The sequence below is a fragment of the Zingiber officinale genome, chromosome 3A (genome assembly GCF_018446385.1).
Source record: "Zingiber officinale cultivar Zhangliang chromosome 3A, Zo_v1.1, whole genome shotgun sequence".
Lineage (NCBI taxonomy): Eukaryota > Viridiplantae > Streptophyta > Magnoliopsida > Zingiberales > Zingiberaceae > Zingiber > Zingiber officinale.
Window position 1 is genome coordinate 129,506,026 of NC_055990.1, and position 19,030 is coordinate 129,525,055.

Sequence of the window (19,030 nt, forward strand, 5' to 3'; positions counted from 1 at the left end):
GTCAAACAGGCATTAGTACGTGCGAGTTGTACCTTGCGAAGTGGGCAAATATGCACTCATGTGGCCATGGAATGAGCATACATGTAGTAGCTGCCTACCTGAAGTTCTTTCTTAATTAAATGGAGAAACAGAAGTCAAAGTTGGTAATGCGTATTTTTCTAAGAGAATAATATTGTATGTATCCGATCCATTTTGATGTTAAGCATTCCATTTAGGAAATTAATTAATAGTTAAAATATCATCTAAATAAAATGATAATTCTAATTAAGTTCATTAACTGTTATTGGATGATCGGTCCGCCCCTAATAAAATTTTTTATTGATCATCAACGTAAATCAAGAAATACATATGACGACTAACATAAAAATCAAACATCCTTTAGTTACACAACCACATGCAAAATGAATATTGTCAATTCAAGGTCATTCTTCTCACCACCTCTAAGACAAGTTTGACAAGGATGATTTTCCAGTGTTTAAATGGCAAGAGATAAAGCCAACTTGTGCCATTGGGTGATTGGGATCTCTTCGAGCTTCTTTGGTATCCTCACACCCTTAAACAAATTGAAGAATTTCAAGTGAGGGTTCTGGCTCCAGCGTTTAGCCGTGGAATTTTGATCTCTTGAAATGTGTATGGTGTGACATTTAAGGATCTCAGTCAGGTTGTTTGCAAAACATGGTGTATTTCTTATGGTTATTTAAGAAGTTCAAATACAATGCAATCAGAGACTATAACAAATGTTATCTGCCCTACATGAATCACGTTTGAGTAATTATAAGATAATAATAATAAAACTTGTAATCACTCATTTAATATTAACATGATTGAACTTCATCACACTTACAAGATCAATATTTATAAAAATCTTAAGTGGTTCAAACAGAATGAAATAGAAATTAAAAGAAACTTTGTAAGTATTTTGTGTTTATATGTTCTACATGAATCACTTTTGCCATTTTACACGTCTTGCACAGTGCATATGCGGGGCAATCTCCGAACGTCCTGACCAAATAATTATTTGCTGTTTTCATCAGCAGCAAACACAAAACAAACTTCTTGAGGGGAGTTGCATATTAATCTGGGAAAATCAGAAAGTCCTCGAGTATTTTTTGATTTCGAATAATATTGATGATATGGAAACTAAGTCCTTGTTTAGAGCAGAACCACCAGGAATTTTCTTCACGCACTCTGAGAGTCTTGTATAGTACAGAAGTAGCTGCGTCAATGCTGCTTTCAGGATCTCCATTCCACATAAAAAGTTGCTGAAAGAAGTAATAACATCCTTGTGCATCAGTTCGATCGCAACTTTCCACCTGTTTGCGAAATCCTTCACCAATGGATCAACATCTGCAACAGTGGGCCTCCCAGCACTGGAAATTGTATCCTCAGCTAATATAAGCATCAAGAGATATTTGAGTTAGGCTGGGATTGAATGCAGCGAATAAGGTACTAATTGCTATTACATGCCAACTTACAAGCATTATTCTTAACAAATTTGATAAGATCAGCAAAATGCTCTAGGAGCAATTCTTCCTGCACAAGCACGCCATATTGTTTAGTAAAGCTTCTAGAATCAATATGGAATCAAATACTAAAATAGCATTAAATAGGATTTTCTAGAACACAGGTAGATATGGTAAAAAAAGGACTTGCTACCATTCTTCCTCAATTGCCATGAAATGTTATACTTAAAAGAAAATATGAGTGCAGATTTAGGAGATGCAAATTAATCAAAATCTTAACTAAAATTCAAAATCTCGAGTCATGTCAAAGTTTCGGTCTTTGACCGGAACGATACTATTCGGTATCATATCAATGTTTCCATGCATGATGTTGATAATGAATTGAAGTTGAAGGAGATGAAGCATAGGAAGGAGTCATTGTCTACATCGAGTATGATTTTAAATCTTATATTATGTTGGAAAAAACGATCAAAACATTTCATTTTGGTAAATTATAGAAACTTTGTATCACTCAACACAAAATATCTCCTTTCTCCTTCAACCTTCAATTTGTAGCCGACACCATGCATTGAAATGTCGACATGATATTTAAATTTACTTTTTACTAAAACTACGACACAACTTAAGATTTTGAATCCTGTGTCGAGTGGTATCTGAGTTTTAGTGAATTATTATAACAATACCTTTCAACCATTATGACAGACACATGATTTCAAACCATGATCCTGACTAACAACACTGGATACAAATGGAACTTTGCTAACAATTAATTAGACAATAATTGCATTGCCATATCTTCAATTACTTTTATTTTTCTACAATTCACTTAATTTATTTCTCATACAAGTGCTTTCTTTGCTTTTTGTATGATATTTTAAACTATAGGATGACATGACTCAAATCAATTTGATGCCCACCTAATAGTGAAACATCTCATGCATGAGGAATAAATAATCCCATTGAACATCAAAAATCAGATTATATATTATTTTGTGTTGGAGCAATTAGTGTGACCTTAGATTTTGATGTCTGTTTGATGTTTGGACAAAGGTTTAAGTTAAGTTTTGTTGTATTTGATATGCGCTTGTGAGTGTGGAGGATGCAGGTACAATAGGGCAAAGTCCATGTGTGATATTGGCAAAGGCAAAGTCCAAGTGTAGAGGCTTGGTGGTGTAAATCCAAGTGTGTAGTCTTGGTAATATAAGTCCAAGTCTGACTTGGCAAGGTTGAAGTCTCAAAGGTGAGGAGCCTCTTGACAATAAAAGACCCGACAACAAGGACAAGACCGAAGGAATCTCTGTTGGTGCAACCTTAGGTCAAGGTTGACCTGGTTGACCCGACTCGAGTTGACGTGACTCGAGTTGTATTTTGATGTTTGACTTGGGAAGATTGTTGATGCAACTTTAGGTCAAGATTGACCTAGTTGAGTTGCATGTTGATGTTTGACTCTTGTGAGAGAGTTCTATTCTTGTTATGGGACAAGAATAGATGTTTGGGAGATTATTGGTGCAACCGTAGGTCAAGGTTGACCTGGTTGATCTGATTCGGGAAAAGTCCAAGTATGAAGACTTGGCACGGAAAAGTCCAAGCAGGGAGCTTGGAAAAGTCCAAGTATGGAGACTTTGCACGGGAAGCTTGGCACGTGAAAAGTCCAAGTATGGAGACTTGGACGGGAAAGTCCAAACAGGAGTTTGCACGGGAAAAGTCCCGTGAGTGAAGCTAGGCGGAAATCTGGTGAGTTAATCTGTGAAAATCCTAGTGAGTGAAGCTAGGTGAAGGTGAAAGTCCCGTGAGTGAAGCCGGCATTCGGAAAATCCTAGTGAGTGAAGCTAGGTGAATGGGAAAGTCCTAACTGGATGTTAGGCAAAGTCCCGGTGAGTGAAGCCAGGCGGTGGAAAAGTCCCGTGAGTGAAGCCGGGAGAAAGTCCTAACGGGATGTTAGGCAGGAAATCCTGGTGAGTGAAGCCGGTGAAAGTCCAGTGAGTGAGGCAAGGGAAAATCCAGATGGATCGGGATGATCGGCCGGTGTTGGAAAGTCCAAGTAGGTCAGGATTGACCGGACACTTGGCAGGAGTTTCTACAGTCGAGGGAGTGACCGGATGCTAGGGATGGTACCAATAGGTCAAGGTTGACCGGATATTGGTTCGAAGTCTTGGGACTTGGTTTGGGCAAAAAAGCTCGGATCGGTCACCGCACCGATCTGTTTTCTCGATCGGTCGGTGACCGATCGGTAAGCTCGCGAAGAGAAGGCGGTCCACGATCGGCCATGTCTGATCCGTGGACCGATCGAGATGAAGATCGCGACACCGATCGGTCCGGGACCGATCAGTGACAAACAACCATGTTGGGATGATGCGTGGACCGATCCGTGATCGGTCCACGCATCGACGTCGTAACCGATCGGGGGACCGATCCTGATCGGTCCTTAGACCGATCAGAGTTCTAGCGACGCAACGGCTAGTTTCTTCTTCTTCGCGGTATAAAGGGTCGAGGCTGCCGCGATGACACTTCTTCTTCTCTTCGCTGAGCTGCTCGTGCTCGAGCTCGTTGAGTTCCTTCCTCGCAGCTTCGCGTGAGTTAGGGTTTTTTTGCTTCATCCGACTCGAGAAAGCAAGATTGGTAGAGTGCTTGTGTATTCTTACTGTATTTCTTGCTTATTCTTTGTACTTGTACTCTTTGTTTGCTTTTGCAAACGTTTGTGGCGAGGTTTCTCCACCCACAAGGAGTTTGACATTAGCCGGTTCTCCGGGGACTCATCCACCGACGGATTGATAGGGCTCGTCCACCTTACGGACACGCCGAGGAGTAGGAGTATCATCTCCGAACCTCGTTACATCGCTGCGTCTAAGGTTTGATATTCTTCCTTTCGTTTCTAGTTTATTTTTCCGCTGCGCTAACGAAGTGTAGGAAGAAACGCGAACGATTTGGGGCGGCTATTCACACCCCCCTCTCTAGCCGAGTACGAAGGATCCCAACAATCTCTTGAAGGCAAAGCGTGAAGGATAGGGAAGCATCTGAGGGACGCAAGCTAATGGAGGAGGCTAGAAGGCAAGGTCAAGTTGTGCGGACGATGACATGTTCTAAGTGATTATATTCGAGGTAAAAACCCTAGTGTTAGGATTTACCAGTCGACTGGTATATGTCCAAATCAACTGGTGGTTCAAAAGTAGCAAGTGTGAGCTTCTGTTACTCAGTCTAGGGTGACCAATCGACAAGTATGTTCATCAGTCAACTGGTCCAGTCGATTGGAGAAAATAGAAAATTTTTGCTCTCTCAACCAAAGTGGACCAGTCGACTGGTTCTGGCACCAATCGACTGGTTCTAGCACCAGTCGACTAGTATCGAGCCGTTGATGTGTAACGATCAATTTTCCACATAAATCAGTCGACTGGTGACTTTACCAGTCAACTGGTGACTTTACCAGTCGACTGGTAGCAAGAAAATAGCTTGGATGTTTTCCCCTAAGCTCTATAGCTTGGGATGGCTAGCTTGGGTGACGAAATTAGAGGTGGCTAACCCCTAACTAGAGTCTCCAAGCTCTCGTTGATCCAAGTGGTCATGATCAAGATTATGGCGTGGTTTCTCCACCAAGTCGTTCACTAATCAGAGTTTGATCTACCGACGGATTAAGGGATCGTCCATCTTACGAACAACCGTGGAGTATGAGCCCTAAACTCTAAACCATGTAAATCAACGTGTTAGAGGTTTGATTATTTTGTTTATTGCCTCTAGGTTTAGTTTTCCTTTGTTTTGGTATTCCGCTGCATTAACAAGCGTAGGAAGCGATCAAAGAGGGTGACCATCTATTCACCCCCCTCTAGTCGATCATCAAGGTCCCAACAATTGATATCAGAGCGAGATCACTTTTCATTGGACTAATCGCAGGAGGAGCAAGTGCTAGAGGAAGAAGATGGAGGCAGAAGGGCCATTAGGTTGGGATATCCGAATCTCACCTCCATACGATTTGAAAATTTTCAAAGTATTGGAGGAAGCAGTTGGAAACTTGATTCCAAATGGATTGGGACCATTGGACCGTGTTGCTAGTTCCTTTTGAAGCTCCAATGGAGAAAGGGGATAAGTGCATGTGACTACAGTATTGGACCGAGGAGTAAAGGCTACCATCGGAGACGGACAAGAAAATTAGAATTGTATTGAATTTATTACCTTCTAATATTGTCACGTGTAGGTAAGTACAAGTGTACTCATGAACTATGGAGTAAAGTGATTGCTCTTTATAAAGATCCTACACAAGCACGAGAAGTGGAGCAACCCAAGGAGAATGGCTCGTTGGTCTAAAAGGAAGAGAAGGACCAATCGGATGTGGAGACGTGTTCAACATCCGATGAGGAAGAAGTGGAATCAGCCACATCTTCAGAGGGGGAAGTGAAACCGTCCACATCTTCAAAGGAGGAAGAAGAATCCAAGACAGATGAAGAAGTCTTGGAAGTTCAACCATTAACCTCATCTACCGAGAAGAGGGGGAAGAACCACATCAAGTGCTTTGAGTGTGGGAAAATGGGCACTACAAGAGTGGTGTCCTTCGCTCAAGAAGGTAAAGGAGGTAAACCCTAAACCCACTAAAGTTCATTTAGAATCTAATGTGGATTGTAGGAAGGGTGGTGTCGGTGGTGCCCAGAAGAAGAAGTGACACATCATTTGCTTCACGTGTGGTGAAAGGGGGTCATTACCACACAAAGTGCCCAAGGAAGGGAGTGCCATGAAGATGGAGCGATTAAAGCACATCAAGTGCTTTCAGTGTGGGAAAATGGGACACTACAAGAGTAGGTGACCTTCGCTCAAGAAGGTAAAGGAGATAAACCCTAAACCCACTAAAGTTCATTTAGAATCTAATGTGGATTGTAGAAAGGGTGGGCATAGGAGAAGAAGTAGCACATCATTTGCTTCACACGTGGTGAAAGGGGGCATTACCGCACAAAGTGCCCAAGGAAGGGAGCGCTCATGAAGATGGAGCAATTAAAGCAATGGAGGAAAATGAAGTCATGTGGATGCTCATGTTAAGGGGGAGCTCCAATGGTAGGTAGGAAGGTAATCCCTAACTTGATCTTTAATTATAATATTAATTCAAGTTTTAGGCGCATGCATGCTAGAGATAACAAAATAGATTATTTACTCATGCATAATTATGGATTTAGATACAACGATAGAAATAGGGTTAACATAGTAAATAACCCTAGGAAATCGAATGTTAAGGTTAGATCAAACCAAAAACAATCTACTTTGCCTAAGGAGAGGAAAGTAGTTGAAAACCAAGACATTAATCCCAAAAATGAGAGACACATGCCTATGAAGGTAGGTAAGTCTAGGAATGTCCATGGTGGACAAGTGGATTCTAGGGTTAGAAACCTAGAATTGGAAAATCAAACTTCGAGGGAAAAGCTTGATGGGTTAGAGAATCCCTTGAGAGATTCAATATTGGATCTAAGGGATTAGGTATGATGTTGGGTAGTCAAACATCCAATGGTGATAGATTCAGTTTGGGACACCAGTCTTCATCAAACAAGGGTAAGGGAAAGTTATCCATTGAGCACTTTGGCAAGTATGTCATAGTAGAGTTCCCTAAGGCCAAAAGAAAGTCACATGCAATGATTACAAGTGCAAATGGCAAGGAGGAATCCTCCATGGCTAGAGAAGAATCATATACTAGGGTGGCATATGACTACAGCAAAGAAAGGTCAAGAAATGACAAGGAAAAGTCATTTAAGGACAAGAAGAGATCAACCAAAGACAAGGAAAAGTCAAAGGTTAAGCAAAAGAAGGTCAAATGGGTTGACCAATCGTCACCTAAGGTGCACCATCGTGTCCTCATATCTTTAGATGAGTCACCTAGGGAGGTGTTTAAAGTTAAGAGCTTTAGGGGGAGCTCAAAGAGTTAAATGGGGACCCATGGTCAATGGATCTCAAGTAGACCTTGCTTGAGATTCTAGAAGGGTCATGAATGAGAAGAAATTGACACAATTGAGATGAGTTGTCATGCAAGAAATATGAAATGAGGTTCATATTGTATGAAAATTGGTTTTAGATGTATAGATGTCATATAAACTAATGCTAGGGATGCATTATGGTCTAGTATAGGTAGATACATTAAGAGAAAACCAAAACTAGAACTTTATGTCAAGGTTCAATTGAATCATTTAGATAGTTTTGAGTTTTATGTCAATCTTGGGATCCATGATAGATATATTTTTAAATATATTTTTTCCAAGTAGATAATGGTAAAACAAACTTCTCCACAAAATTTAAGAATTTTTGAATGTACGTGGAATTTCTTGTACATTTCTGAAATTGGGTTCAAAAATACATTTTTGGCTGAAATTTGTACTAGTCGACTGCTATCAAAGACCAGCCGACGGGTAAAAATGTTCATCGAACACAGAATGAGTCTTTGAGGTTATTTCGATGAGAGCGGCTGACTGGGGCATAGGGCAGTCGACTAATATAATTTGAAACTGTTTTTCAGCATTAGGAAATGGCCAAAAGGATGGTATACATGTATGTAATCTTATGGGGGATTAATACATGATGATTAATGGTCATTAGAGGTTAAAAGAGTCCAATAATTGGGATATTATTGGAGCTCTTTTTGATGTAGGGCAAAGGGGGAGAAATTTAGGTTTAAGTGGGAAACCTAAATATCTTTGCAAGAAATTTTAGCTCACGAGGGAACTTAGGTGAAAGGAGAGCCTAGGCTTAGGTTCCATGATATATGCATGAGTAGATTGCATATTTATTTACATGTTATTGCATTATATGTTTTCCTAACTTAAACGGGTTGTCAAACATCAAAAAGAGAAGATTATTGGATCAGTCAGTGCGACCCTAGGTTTTGATGTTTGGCAAAGGTTTAAGTTAGATAATTTGTTGTATTTGATAGGTGCCTGAGTGTGCAGGATGCAGGTATAAGAGCATTCACACCAATTTCCCTATCTAAAATGCATAATTTAGGGTATTTTAAGTTACTTTATTAAATTTGAATATTCACTTTTCAATAGACCATATATCAGTTTCTCTATTACTTCTCTCTCTTCTATAATGTTTAGGGAATGAAATTGATTTTCTAAATTTAGAGAAGTACTCTTCATAAATACATAATTTAGGGAATGGATAGGATAGCTGATGCAAAGGTTTTTAGTTATCCTATCTAAAATTTAAGATAAAATCTTTGAATAAGATATCTGATGTGGATGCTTTAACAAGGCAAAGTCCAAGTGTGATGAAATTAGACGTGGTTAACCCCTAATTAGAGTCTCAAAGCTCTCGTTGATCCAAGTGTTCGTGATCAAGATTGTAGCGAAGTTTCTCTACTGAGAAAGAGTCGTTCACTAGCCGAAGTTTGTCAGGGATTGATCCACCGACGAATTGAGGGATCGTCCACCTTACGGACAGACGTGAAATAGGAGCCCTAATCTCTGAACCATATAAATCAACATGTCAGTGGTTTGATTGTTTTGTTTATTGCATCTAGGTTTTAGTTTGTCTTTGTTTGTTTTGGTATTCCGCTGCGCTAACAAACATAGAAAGTGATTGAAGACGGTGACCGTCTATTCATCCCCTCTAGCCGGTGATCAAGGTCCTAACATTATATACAATTTTACAAAAAAAAAAAAAAAAACTGATGGTAATACACAAGGCAGGTATCTTATCTATGTTATGATGCTTTGTGCACTTAAAACTAACTGAAAGGAAAAATAAAAACACACACACACACATCTGCTGAGTCCATAGTCATGTATCTAGCTTGTTTCTATTGGTTTTGTTGTATTATTGGTTAAAAATAAACTCCATCATTTTGTATTTTATAGGATAACTTATGACTGATTAAACTTGATAACCATATCTCCTGTTTTTGAGAAACTAATCACACTATTATGGAGCAATACTTTTAGTCATTAATTCTACTCTTAATAGACAACACCGTACAATCTTGCAAAAAAATAAAGACGACAAAAATGGAGAAAACACGACAACGTTCTTTAGAAAAAAACAGCATCAAATCATATTCAAGCCATGAGTTCATTCTATTCTATTACGAGTTAATAGTTCTGCCTGTTTGATTATTAGTCCCATGCATGGGCTATGATGTCAGATGTCATTATATGTGATGTTGGTGTTCTACACATGAGCGTGATTTGTAATAAAATAGCACTTTCATCCCTCTCAACTTAGAGCAGCAAATCTAGGGTTTCTCTTAAAGGTTCCGATTTGAAGGGGAGATAACGAGTTTGATGAAGTCACATCGCCTTCCCTCCCTCATTCTTTTTTTCCAACTTTTTTCTATATTCATCTCATCTTCTTTCTACACCTTACATTTGACAAATCTCATGGATCTGTGATGATCTAAGAGAAATCCACATTTGATCTCATATAGTGTGTTCACCTCCTTGTTACATCAAGATCAGTACCCCTATCACTTCATCCATCCCCTTCTTTGTTCTGAGTTGGAACTCATCATTCCTTCAAGAACAATACCTCTGTTGCTTCTTCCTTCCCCTTACTTTATTCCGAATAGAACAACCTTGACACCCACATGTTCTGTTGAGGCTCTGCTTCAAGTTCAGGCTCCCAAGTCTGAACCTAGTAGATATGCATCTTCAACAGAACTCCCCGTAGTCCATAGTCACAAACAATGTTTATCTCCTCATCTCTAAAACATGTCATGTCAAAGAGGTGCTTAAAGCACCAACAGTGGCAACCAGTAACTTTTCATAACCAAGCATTAACACCAACTCAGATGCCAGATCTATGCTCTCTAGCCTTCCCCTGGAGCACCATCGCCTCTTGCTGTCTTTCAGACATGCCAGCACACTCACAAGCCACTTTCATCACACAGGTGCTCAAGCAGACATGATAAAGAAAGGTCACAGAAGCAATCATAGAAAAGACTGGAAAACAATAACAGGTAGTTTAAAAAAGGAGAAGGTATAACAAAAACAAAGATAGACTTGAGAAAAATGCAACATAAAAAAATGTGAGGATGATGAGAAAAAAATACACACATTAAGCCTTTATGCTTTACTGCCAACACCACAGGTTGTTCTCTCACCATTTTATCTAAACTTGGCATACTGCTCCTATTCTCTAAGTTTATCATCAGAATGTTTCTCAACCACCTTGTTATTAAGACTTTAAAGAGATTATTATTATTATTTCTTTCCTGATATCTCTTTCTCTTCGAGATGATGTCAAACTCTGTCCCTAATGACATTTTCACCATCTCTTGTAGCGAAAATAATTGGAAATTTAATCTCTTGTCCTGGCATTTCTACCTCAAAGTATGATTAATGTTGAAATCCTAATCTCATCATTCTCTTTGAAACACTTTATCACTCACTGTCGATTTGGAAACTTAAAAAACATTGTCACTTTCTCCTATATCCTTATCTCTCCAGTCGATATCAGAACCTTGCTCCATTTCATCTATCACTTCTCATCTCTTGGAAGAATATCAAACAAAATTCGTCTCCTTATTAACTCTTTGTTTATGTCATGAGTGTAGACACTACACCTTAATATCTAACACTTATTCTCTGCAACTTTTCATAATTTGTAAGTTTTAACTTTCATCTGGACAAACTTATCACCTAACGTATCTTCAATTTGAGAGTAAGGTAAAAAGTTATACTTTAGAAGATATAGATTCTTTGCAGTTTAGATCAACTCATAGACATCAATCCAAGCATTACTTTGTCAAAATCTCTCATTATGTCATTAGAGTTAATACTGATCATTTAAGCATAGAATACACAAGAGATATTATATCATTAGGTGAATTATTGGATTTGTATATATGGGTGTAGTTTTGTCTTTTCAATAAAAATAAGAAATGTCCTCTTAAACTGTTGAAACATGATTGTTCATAATAATACTTGCAACTCTGAGTGAATGTTATTCAATTTGTATTGAGGAACTTGTATTTTACCACGTAAATTCCTATGTTGCTCTTAAGTAGTTCCTCAAAGTGCTCTTGCATTTTCAATCCTCCAGCACCTGCTTCCTGCAGCAATTGCTACCAAAACTTTCACAAGGAGCATGAAACCATATAAACTGTTTGTGATAACTAATCAACACAAGAATGGATAGAAAGACAATAAGATATTGGGACCTTCAAAATAGCAATTGTCATATCATAGTTGTTTATAAGGAATACTGTCTGTGACTTGGTCTTTGCAAATGTTCTAGCCAATTTAACAAGCAAGTCATCAACTGCCATCCGAAGTCGCTCAAGGTTCATATCAAGCTACAAATTAAGCAAAACCAAGCAAAATTGAATTAGTAAGATATAATGACCATATTTAGCATATGAAAAGTGAAGCAAGTGATCTTCAAAAATATCAGAACCAACATATGTAGATGGCTGACCTGCCCATCTCCATATTCAACATTGAGATGCACTAGGGATGCTGTGAATTCAGCATAGCGCCTCATAACATAATGGGGATGGACATCATCTTCCCATAATGCTTTTACATTTGCACTGCGTAAGCTGTTAAGATGCATGTCAAATACCATCTTGAAACGAGGCCACAGTGAAATATTAACCTGATTGAGGAGAAAATCAATCAGTGAAGCAGTTATGTTCTTATGGTCTCTAATCAATTAGAAAAAAATCCCACAGGTAAATCGATGCCGGAGCCAAAGAAAGCACAAAAGAATTTACATAGAAGGAAGGGAATACATGACTACAATTATATCATTTTCACATCTTTTGATGGTATGATGTTTCTCTTCAATTATCAATATCAGTAACAAAGTCAATGGGTCATAATTAAGAAGAAATAATAGATGAGTCATTAATGTAGGTTGATCAGATTTTTCAAACAATCACAACCACAGGACACATCAGTGGGAAGAAAGCTGACAAGAAATATAACTTGATATTTACAATTTCTTTGTCCCAACAGTAGTGGGTGTACATGAAGATACCATTTTAAATTACTCTCTGTAGCTATACAGGACGTACCAATATGATACCAAAATAACATTTAATCCAAAATAATGTTGCAACCAAGTTTTGAGTAACTGCTGAGTAACCTTTGGTTATGGGAATGATGCACGTGGGAGAGATGAAAGGTACTGGTCATCTTTACCCAAGACAAGTTCTCCAAGCTCCAAAACACTTAATTTGCAAGGTATCAAATAATAAGTCGATAAGAAATTGTATCAGCATCCAGAAAATTGGACCAAATCCACTTATTATTTTATACCTTACAATTTCCACGAACCAGTCTACGAAGTCACACAAACTGGGACCAACGTAGCATATTGGTACAGGACCACAGAATGGTATACACAACTATTTATGTACAGCTCATTAATTGACCAGCATACAGAATGGTATGCACAACTATGTTGACCAGCATACAGATAACATAGCATTTGCATCCTTCGCATTTCATAATATCTTATACTCGAAGAGCACATCACTTGTTGAAAAAAAGAAACACTTGCTCAATGTATTTTTTTCACATATATGGCATACCAAACTCAGTGGATTAAGAATACATATTCCTTCATATACTATAACAAGATTAACCAACTAAATTAACATATAAACTCTGACACTCATCAAAATACATAACACTTGAAATAAAATGACTTTATCTGTGTGTAACTTCTTTTAATCTAGAATGACAATATCAGATCAAACCCCAATAATATTTACAAAATCAGCATGGGTACTAAGGAAGCTAGGGAAAGGATCCTATTATCAAATAATGGTGTTTATAAAAGAAGCCTCCTTGACATGGTTTTAGCACTCATTAGTTAGACTAATACCTGTTTACTCCTACAGGATGCCTAAATCAAAGATCAAGCATCCCTGTTAAGAAAAATATGATAGATGAAAGTAGTAATTCTTTGACATTGATTTGTATCTGAAGTGGTTAGGCACTCGGATAGTTGAATTGCCTATTATTTTAAAGCCAGCCTTTCCAGCCAGATGGCAAATCAGAAAAGAGATACAAAACAGAAAAGCCAACATTACCCTAAAATATCCATCCACTCAGAAGATGCAATTTTAGATATTCCTAATGACAGTCTGGTCCATGAAAAAATCAGGCTGGAAACAAAGATCATCTCAGTAACTAGTTAACTACTACTGTTACATATATGGGAAAATATATAGATATATAAGGAAAGGTTATAGTTGAAATTTTTGAAACTTGTTGGATCTTTTCACAAAAATGAAAATAAAAGATCACAGCCTAACCTTTCCTCCCCTCCCGTACCCGTGACTTTTCCCCCTCTTTGATGCAACGGATAACTATCGGCTATATTGATTCATACACGAATACAAAAGCAACTATAGAATCCATTGATTCGCACACGAATACCGAAAGCGATCCTCTAAACACGTTTATTCGCGCATGAATATCAAGAAATAGACATCCAAAAACAAAACAAAGCTTTGGGGAAAAGAACAACATAGCCAAATTAGTATTGATAAAAAACTGTCTTTACATTAACCCAAACAAGATGCTTATATAGACTCTAAACTTTAAGACACACACAAAAAAAAAAAAATCTTAATAGAAAGGAAAATTTCTAAATATACTAAAAATCCAAAATATTCTAAACAGACACCAAATCCAAAAATATAAAATACAAAAATTAATAAAAATACCCTAAATACCAAACTTAAAAATTACCAAAAATATCCTAAATACCAAACTCGATAAAAATAATAAAAAAAATAAAATTGCTTTCCCGATTTGTTTTTCTATTTGCATCATTAAAATTACTTTCCCATTTTTTTTCCAGCATCATTCTCTCCAAGGTAGAGAAAATTCACCCTCAAATTTAAAATAGTATCATGTGGTAGCCAACGAAAAAGATTTGACATCAACTTGGTAAAATTTACTAACAGTTGTTGGACTTTGGAAATCCTCGATGATTCAGATGCAACTTTATTTCCAAACTTGAGAAGCTGAAAATTAATTTCGCACACATGATGGTCACTATCATCTTCTTCTTCAGCCTCATCATCAAGAAAGGCTTTTAACGATGGTGAAGTTACAATGCACGAGTAAGGAATATGATGCAGGTTTGGAAGAGAATAAACTTCCACGTGATGAAGAATATCTAGAAATAGAAGATGGGACTTATGCGATTCGTAATCTCTCATCAATGCAGAGTTCAGATGATCTTCCAACTGCTTTATCACCATCACTATACATCAACTCCAATGCCTCCTTTCCCCGTGGAGAAAAACAATTAGACAAAACTCGTCTATTTCTTAAATGTGAAACGCCAAGAATCTCACCATTCTTTACTGCAGTGGTACGCCATATTCTAGTGGATTTTCCTAGTAATTCATGCTCTTTCAAAAACAAGAGCTCCCCATGAATGGGCAGATGTTGAGGCTTCACAATCTTAAGAACTTCCTCCAATTCTTCACGATAAGCATGACCAGACGTATGAAGTCCAGCATTTTTTCCTATCATAATTGTAGGTCCGAGCTCTGTGATGAGATTGAGCATCTTCACACGAGTCTCATTTCCAGGAATTACCTTAGCAGAAGATAGAACCAAATCATCTTTTCCAAGTTTGATAGAGTAACTACCTCCAAAGGAAGAAAGATTTAGTGCAGCTCACGGTTCTGCCTGAGAACCAGTTGTAACAATCAACAAATCTTTTGGAGCATAAGCATCAACATCCTCAATTTTCACCGAGGGAGAAGGATCCAACGTTTAAAATTTCGACCCGTGCCGAAATTTCGGTCTTGGACCGGAACGATACAGTTTCGGTACTGTATCGTGTCATGCCGATATAGTTTCGGTATTTTTTAAATAAAAAATATATTAATTAAAAATTAAAATATTTAATATAAATATTTAATAAATAAACAATATAAAAAATAATCTTAAAAAAAGAAAAAGATATGAAAATAGATAAATAAATAAATAAAAATTTTATTATAATTTTTAAATTAAAATAAATAAAATATAAAATTAATTAGATAATTTTATTAGGGTTTAATAAAGTCTCTTTAGATTATCTCCATCATAGCTAGGCGTTGATTAAAATAATTAACCTAAGTTTAATTAAAAAAAATCTGAAATTCGACACCACTCGCGAGCCCGCACGACTTCAGCACTGTCGCAGGTTTGCGCGACCAACCATGGCCTCGGGAATTACCTTACTCCTTCAGCGCGACCGCGTTGGTAGTGCGACCCCTTTGCAGCGACCGCAGGGTCGCACGATGTCTCCGTGGCGGTAGCGGAAAGGTTAAGCGATCCCTTCGCTGTTGCAAGGTCGAGGGACCCCTCCGCTGTGACCACGGGGTCACGCAACACGTCGCAACTGTCGCGGGTCTGGTGTCGGGGTCAAGCCGGTGCCGGGGTCGGTCGCCAAGCGGAACGAGATGTTTCACCCGTTTCGACTGTCTCGGCATGACACTTTAAACCATGGAAGGATCTATGGGTGCTATCCTTGAACGCAGCATCCAAGTAAGTTCTCAAACATGCCAATTAACACCATTTTCTGTCCAGTAAAAGTAGTAGCAGCTTTCACACTTCCAAGACGATGTATGTTAGAAGCAAATTATGTCATTATAACTCTTCCTTTTGCTTCTGAAATATAGCGCAATAGTGCATCTGCCACAACAGTCTCAGTGATAGATCTTCCAGGCGATAGTACATTAGTTGAGTCACTCATCATCAAAGTCACGCCTTCCTTTGAAAGCTGCTCCAAAGCCTCACAGTCAAAAATTTTGCCATATAGTGGTGACTCATCAATCTTCGAGTCACCAGTATGAAATATTGTACCATCATTGCATCAGAGGACCAACCCACAGCAATCAGGGATTGAATGGGTTACTCGGACGGGGTTCCACTTCAAATGGACCAGCATGAAATTTTAAACGTGGGCATCAACAAATCTCTGCATTTAATGATCAAGGATAATTGCATGTCTTCCACTGCCCTAGGTCAACCTCCTTGGTGGTTGCAGGGAAGAAAAAACTTCCCTTGACGCAGACAGGGTCGACTTCTCCGCTTCCATCCCTGCTACCGTCGGGGTCCACCCTCTCCTCGGGATCGACTTCATCCTCCCAATCATAGTCATAGTCTCCATGGATTTCGTTCAATGCTTCGTCTGATTCTATCTCCTCTTCGGCATCATCTCAGAGGAGGGAGGAGAAGGGATTGGCGTTGTCATCCTCGTCGTCATAAACCGGATCACTGAATATCTCGATTTTGTCGTCCACATATTCCTTATGAATAAAAACTCTTTCCTCCTCATCAAGAACATCCTCTTCATAAGCGTAGTCGACTCGTCACTATCTTCTGGGTCACATGCTTCCACAAGAACTTGGATCTACTATCAACTGATGCAGACAAAAAAACAAATCGGAAAACAATTTTAATCGGGTTACCCAAAACAAATTTTAATGATATAAATAGAAAAATAAATTGGAAAAGCAATTTTAATCTTTTTTATTATTTTTATCGAGCTTGGTATTTGGGATATTTTTGGTAATTTTTAAGTTTGGTATTTAGGGTATTTTCGTTAATTTCTATCTTTTATATTTTTGGATTTGGAGTCTGTTTAAAAAATTTTCGATTTTTAATATATTTAGAATTTTTCCTTTCTATTAGGATTTATTTCCTTTTTGTGTCTTAGGGTTCGGAGTCTATATAAGCGTCTTATTTGGGCTAATGTAAAGACAATTTTTTACCAATACTTTCGGTCATGCCGTTCTTTTCCCCAAAGCTTTGTTTAGTTTTTGGATGCCTATTGGGAGAACCCGGAGTGGTGGACCGTCTAGCCCTTCATAAAACTGTTCAAGTTTGCACTAGACTGAATCTTCCATACTTTTCATTGCACCATTAGTTCTTCTACGTCTTCTACGTGGCATTTTTTATTCTTTGCCACCATCATCTATTAAGGGTGGACCAGTAAAATCCTCAAACAGTTGAATTCTCTTAGATACCACTAATTCTTGTTTATCGTCATCCACCTCATCATCATAAACTGGCTCGCTAGTTGACTCAATTTCATCTTCATCGTCAATTGGCTTACCGAATATTTCGATCTTGTCATTCACTTCTTTCTTATAAATAAAAACTCCTTCCTCCTCCGAGTTTGTCTGGTGATTGTTTTTGCATTGGACTGGATTTCTTTTATTTTGGTTTTGAAAACCCACCGCCATACTTTCAGCAAGCTTTTCCACAATTCCTACCATCCGTTCCATACATTTATCAAAATCTTCCATCTGTTTTATCCGTTCACCAATAGTTCGAACCTGCTCCATATCGCGTTCGTACACTGTTGTCTTCTTAGTGGCATGACTCCACAACAACCTGGCTCTGTCTTTACAAAGCCCAAACAAGACGTTTATATACACTCAAAACCCTAAAACACAAAAAAGAAAATAAATCTTAATAGAAAGATAAGATTCTAAATATACTCAAAACCCAAAATATTCTAAAGAGACTCCAAATCCAAAAAGATATAAAAGATAGAAATTAACAAAAATACCCTACATACCAAACTTAAAAATTAACAAAAATATCCTAAATACCAAACTCGATAAAAATAATAAAAAAATTAAAATTATTTTCTCATTTGTTTTTCTGTCTACATCATTAAAATTGCTTTCCCAATTTATTTTTTTGTATGCATCACTCTTCCTCTTTATATCCTCTCTAAACCTAATCCTAAATCTCCCAAAAGAAAAAATCTCATCTTTTCTCACCCTCACATTGTCATCGTTGTTGTCATTGTCATCACCGCTGCTCGTCGACGTCGTTTCTCCGCCGCAACTCGTTGTGGGGAGCTAGTGTCGTGGTTGGTGCATTGTTGGTGCTCCTTGCCAAGGAGCCTTTGGTTTGAGGTGGAGTTTTCTTGTTTGTTTCCCCTAACGATCTTGTGCATGATTAAACCTATCTCAGAGATCATATATATACATAATTATTTTTGATTGTTTGCTGAATTTGCAACCTGGATCCTATAAATTACAACCTCATGCTATTCCTTCAATATACATGACAAGAATGAGCTACTCCATAGCACTTCCTACCAAATCTTTCCAATATGTAATATTTTCTATATCAGGTTGGATTTTTTCTGATATCACGTTCTTAGTTGTTGGCCTTTATTTTGTATTTTTCCTTATTTCAATGGCAGTAGGCTTTGTAGCATGTCTAAGTTAATTGAACTTTCCCAACCATTAATGTCTCAACCCTCAAATGACTATTGTGCTTCTCTCCCAAAACTTGTATATGATGTGATATTTCTTCAATTGTACATATGTCTACTGTGACATTATATTACAAATTAGGAACTTCAGCAAAGTTATACTATATTATGTTGATTACTGTCAAAAATTATTTTTATCACATGAAGTTAGAAAATAATTGAAGGATACTATAGGAGAACTTAGGATAGTTCCCTTAAAGAGAATACAAACCCTTATGAGAATTTTAAGAGGGTAAACGAGGGGAATAATTCTGTTGAAATAGTTTACCTAAAATCGAGTAATACGAGAGAGTTTCGGCTCATAAGGAGTATGCAATTTCTTAAGTAAATTAATAAAGAAGCAAGTGTCA

The 19,030-nt window shown here is 37.8% G+C and overlaps 1 protein-coding gene across 2 annotated transcripts in view; it reads right to left on the reverse strand.

Annotated features, from left to right (window-relative positions):
* Positions 1-783: 783 nt before the first annotated feature.
* LOC122052431 (vacuolar protein sorting-associated protein 52 A-like) overlaps positions 784-19,030 on the reverse strand; it is a 57,397-nt gene continuing 39,150 nt past the window's right edge. For both annotated transcript variants that reach the window (XM_042613934.1, XM_042613933.1), the window contains 5 exons: positions 11,841-12,020; positions 11,584-11,718; positions 11,401-11,475; positions 1,476-1,533; positions 784-1,389 (listed from right to left, as the gene is read on the reverse strand). In XM_042613934.1, the coding sequence (XP_042469868.1) occupies positions 1,088-1,389; positions 1,476-1,533; positions 11,401-11,475; positions 11,584-11,718; positions 11,841-12,020 (750 nt within the window). In that variant the 3' untranslated portion in view covers positions 784-1,087. The remainder of the gene's footprint in view (positions 1,390-1,475; positions 1,534-11,400; positions 11,476-11,583; positions 11,719-11,840; positions 12,021-19,030) is intronic.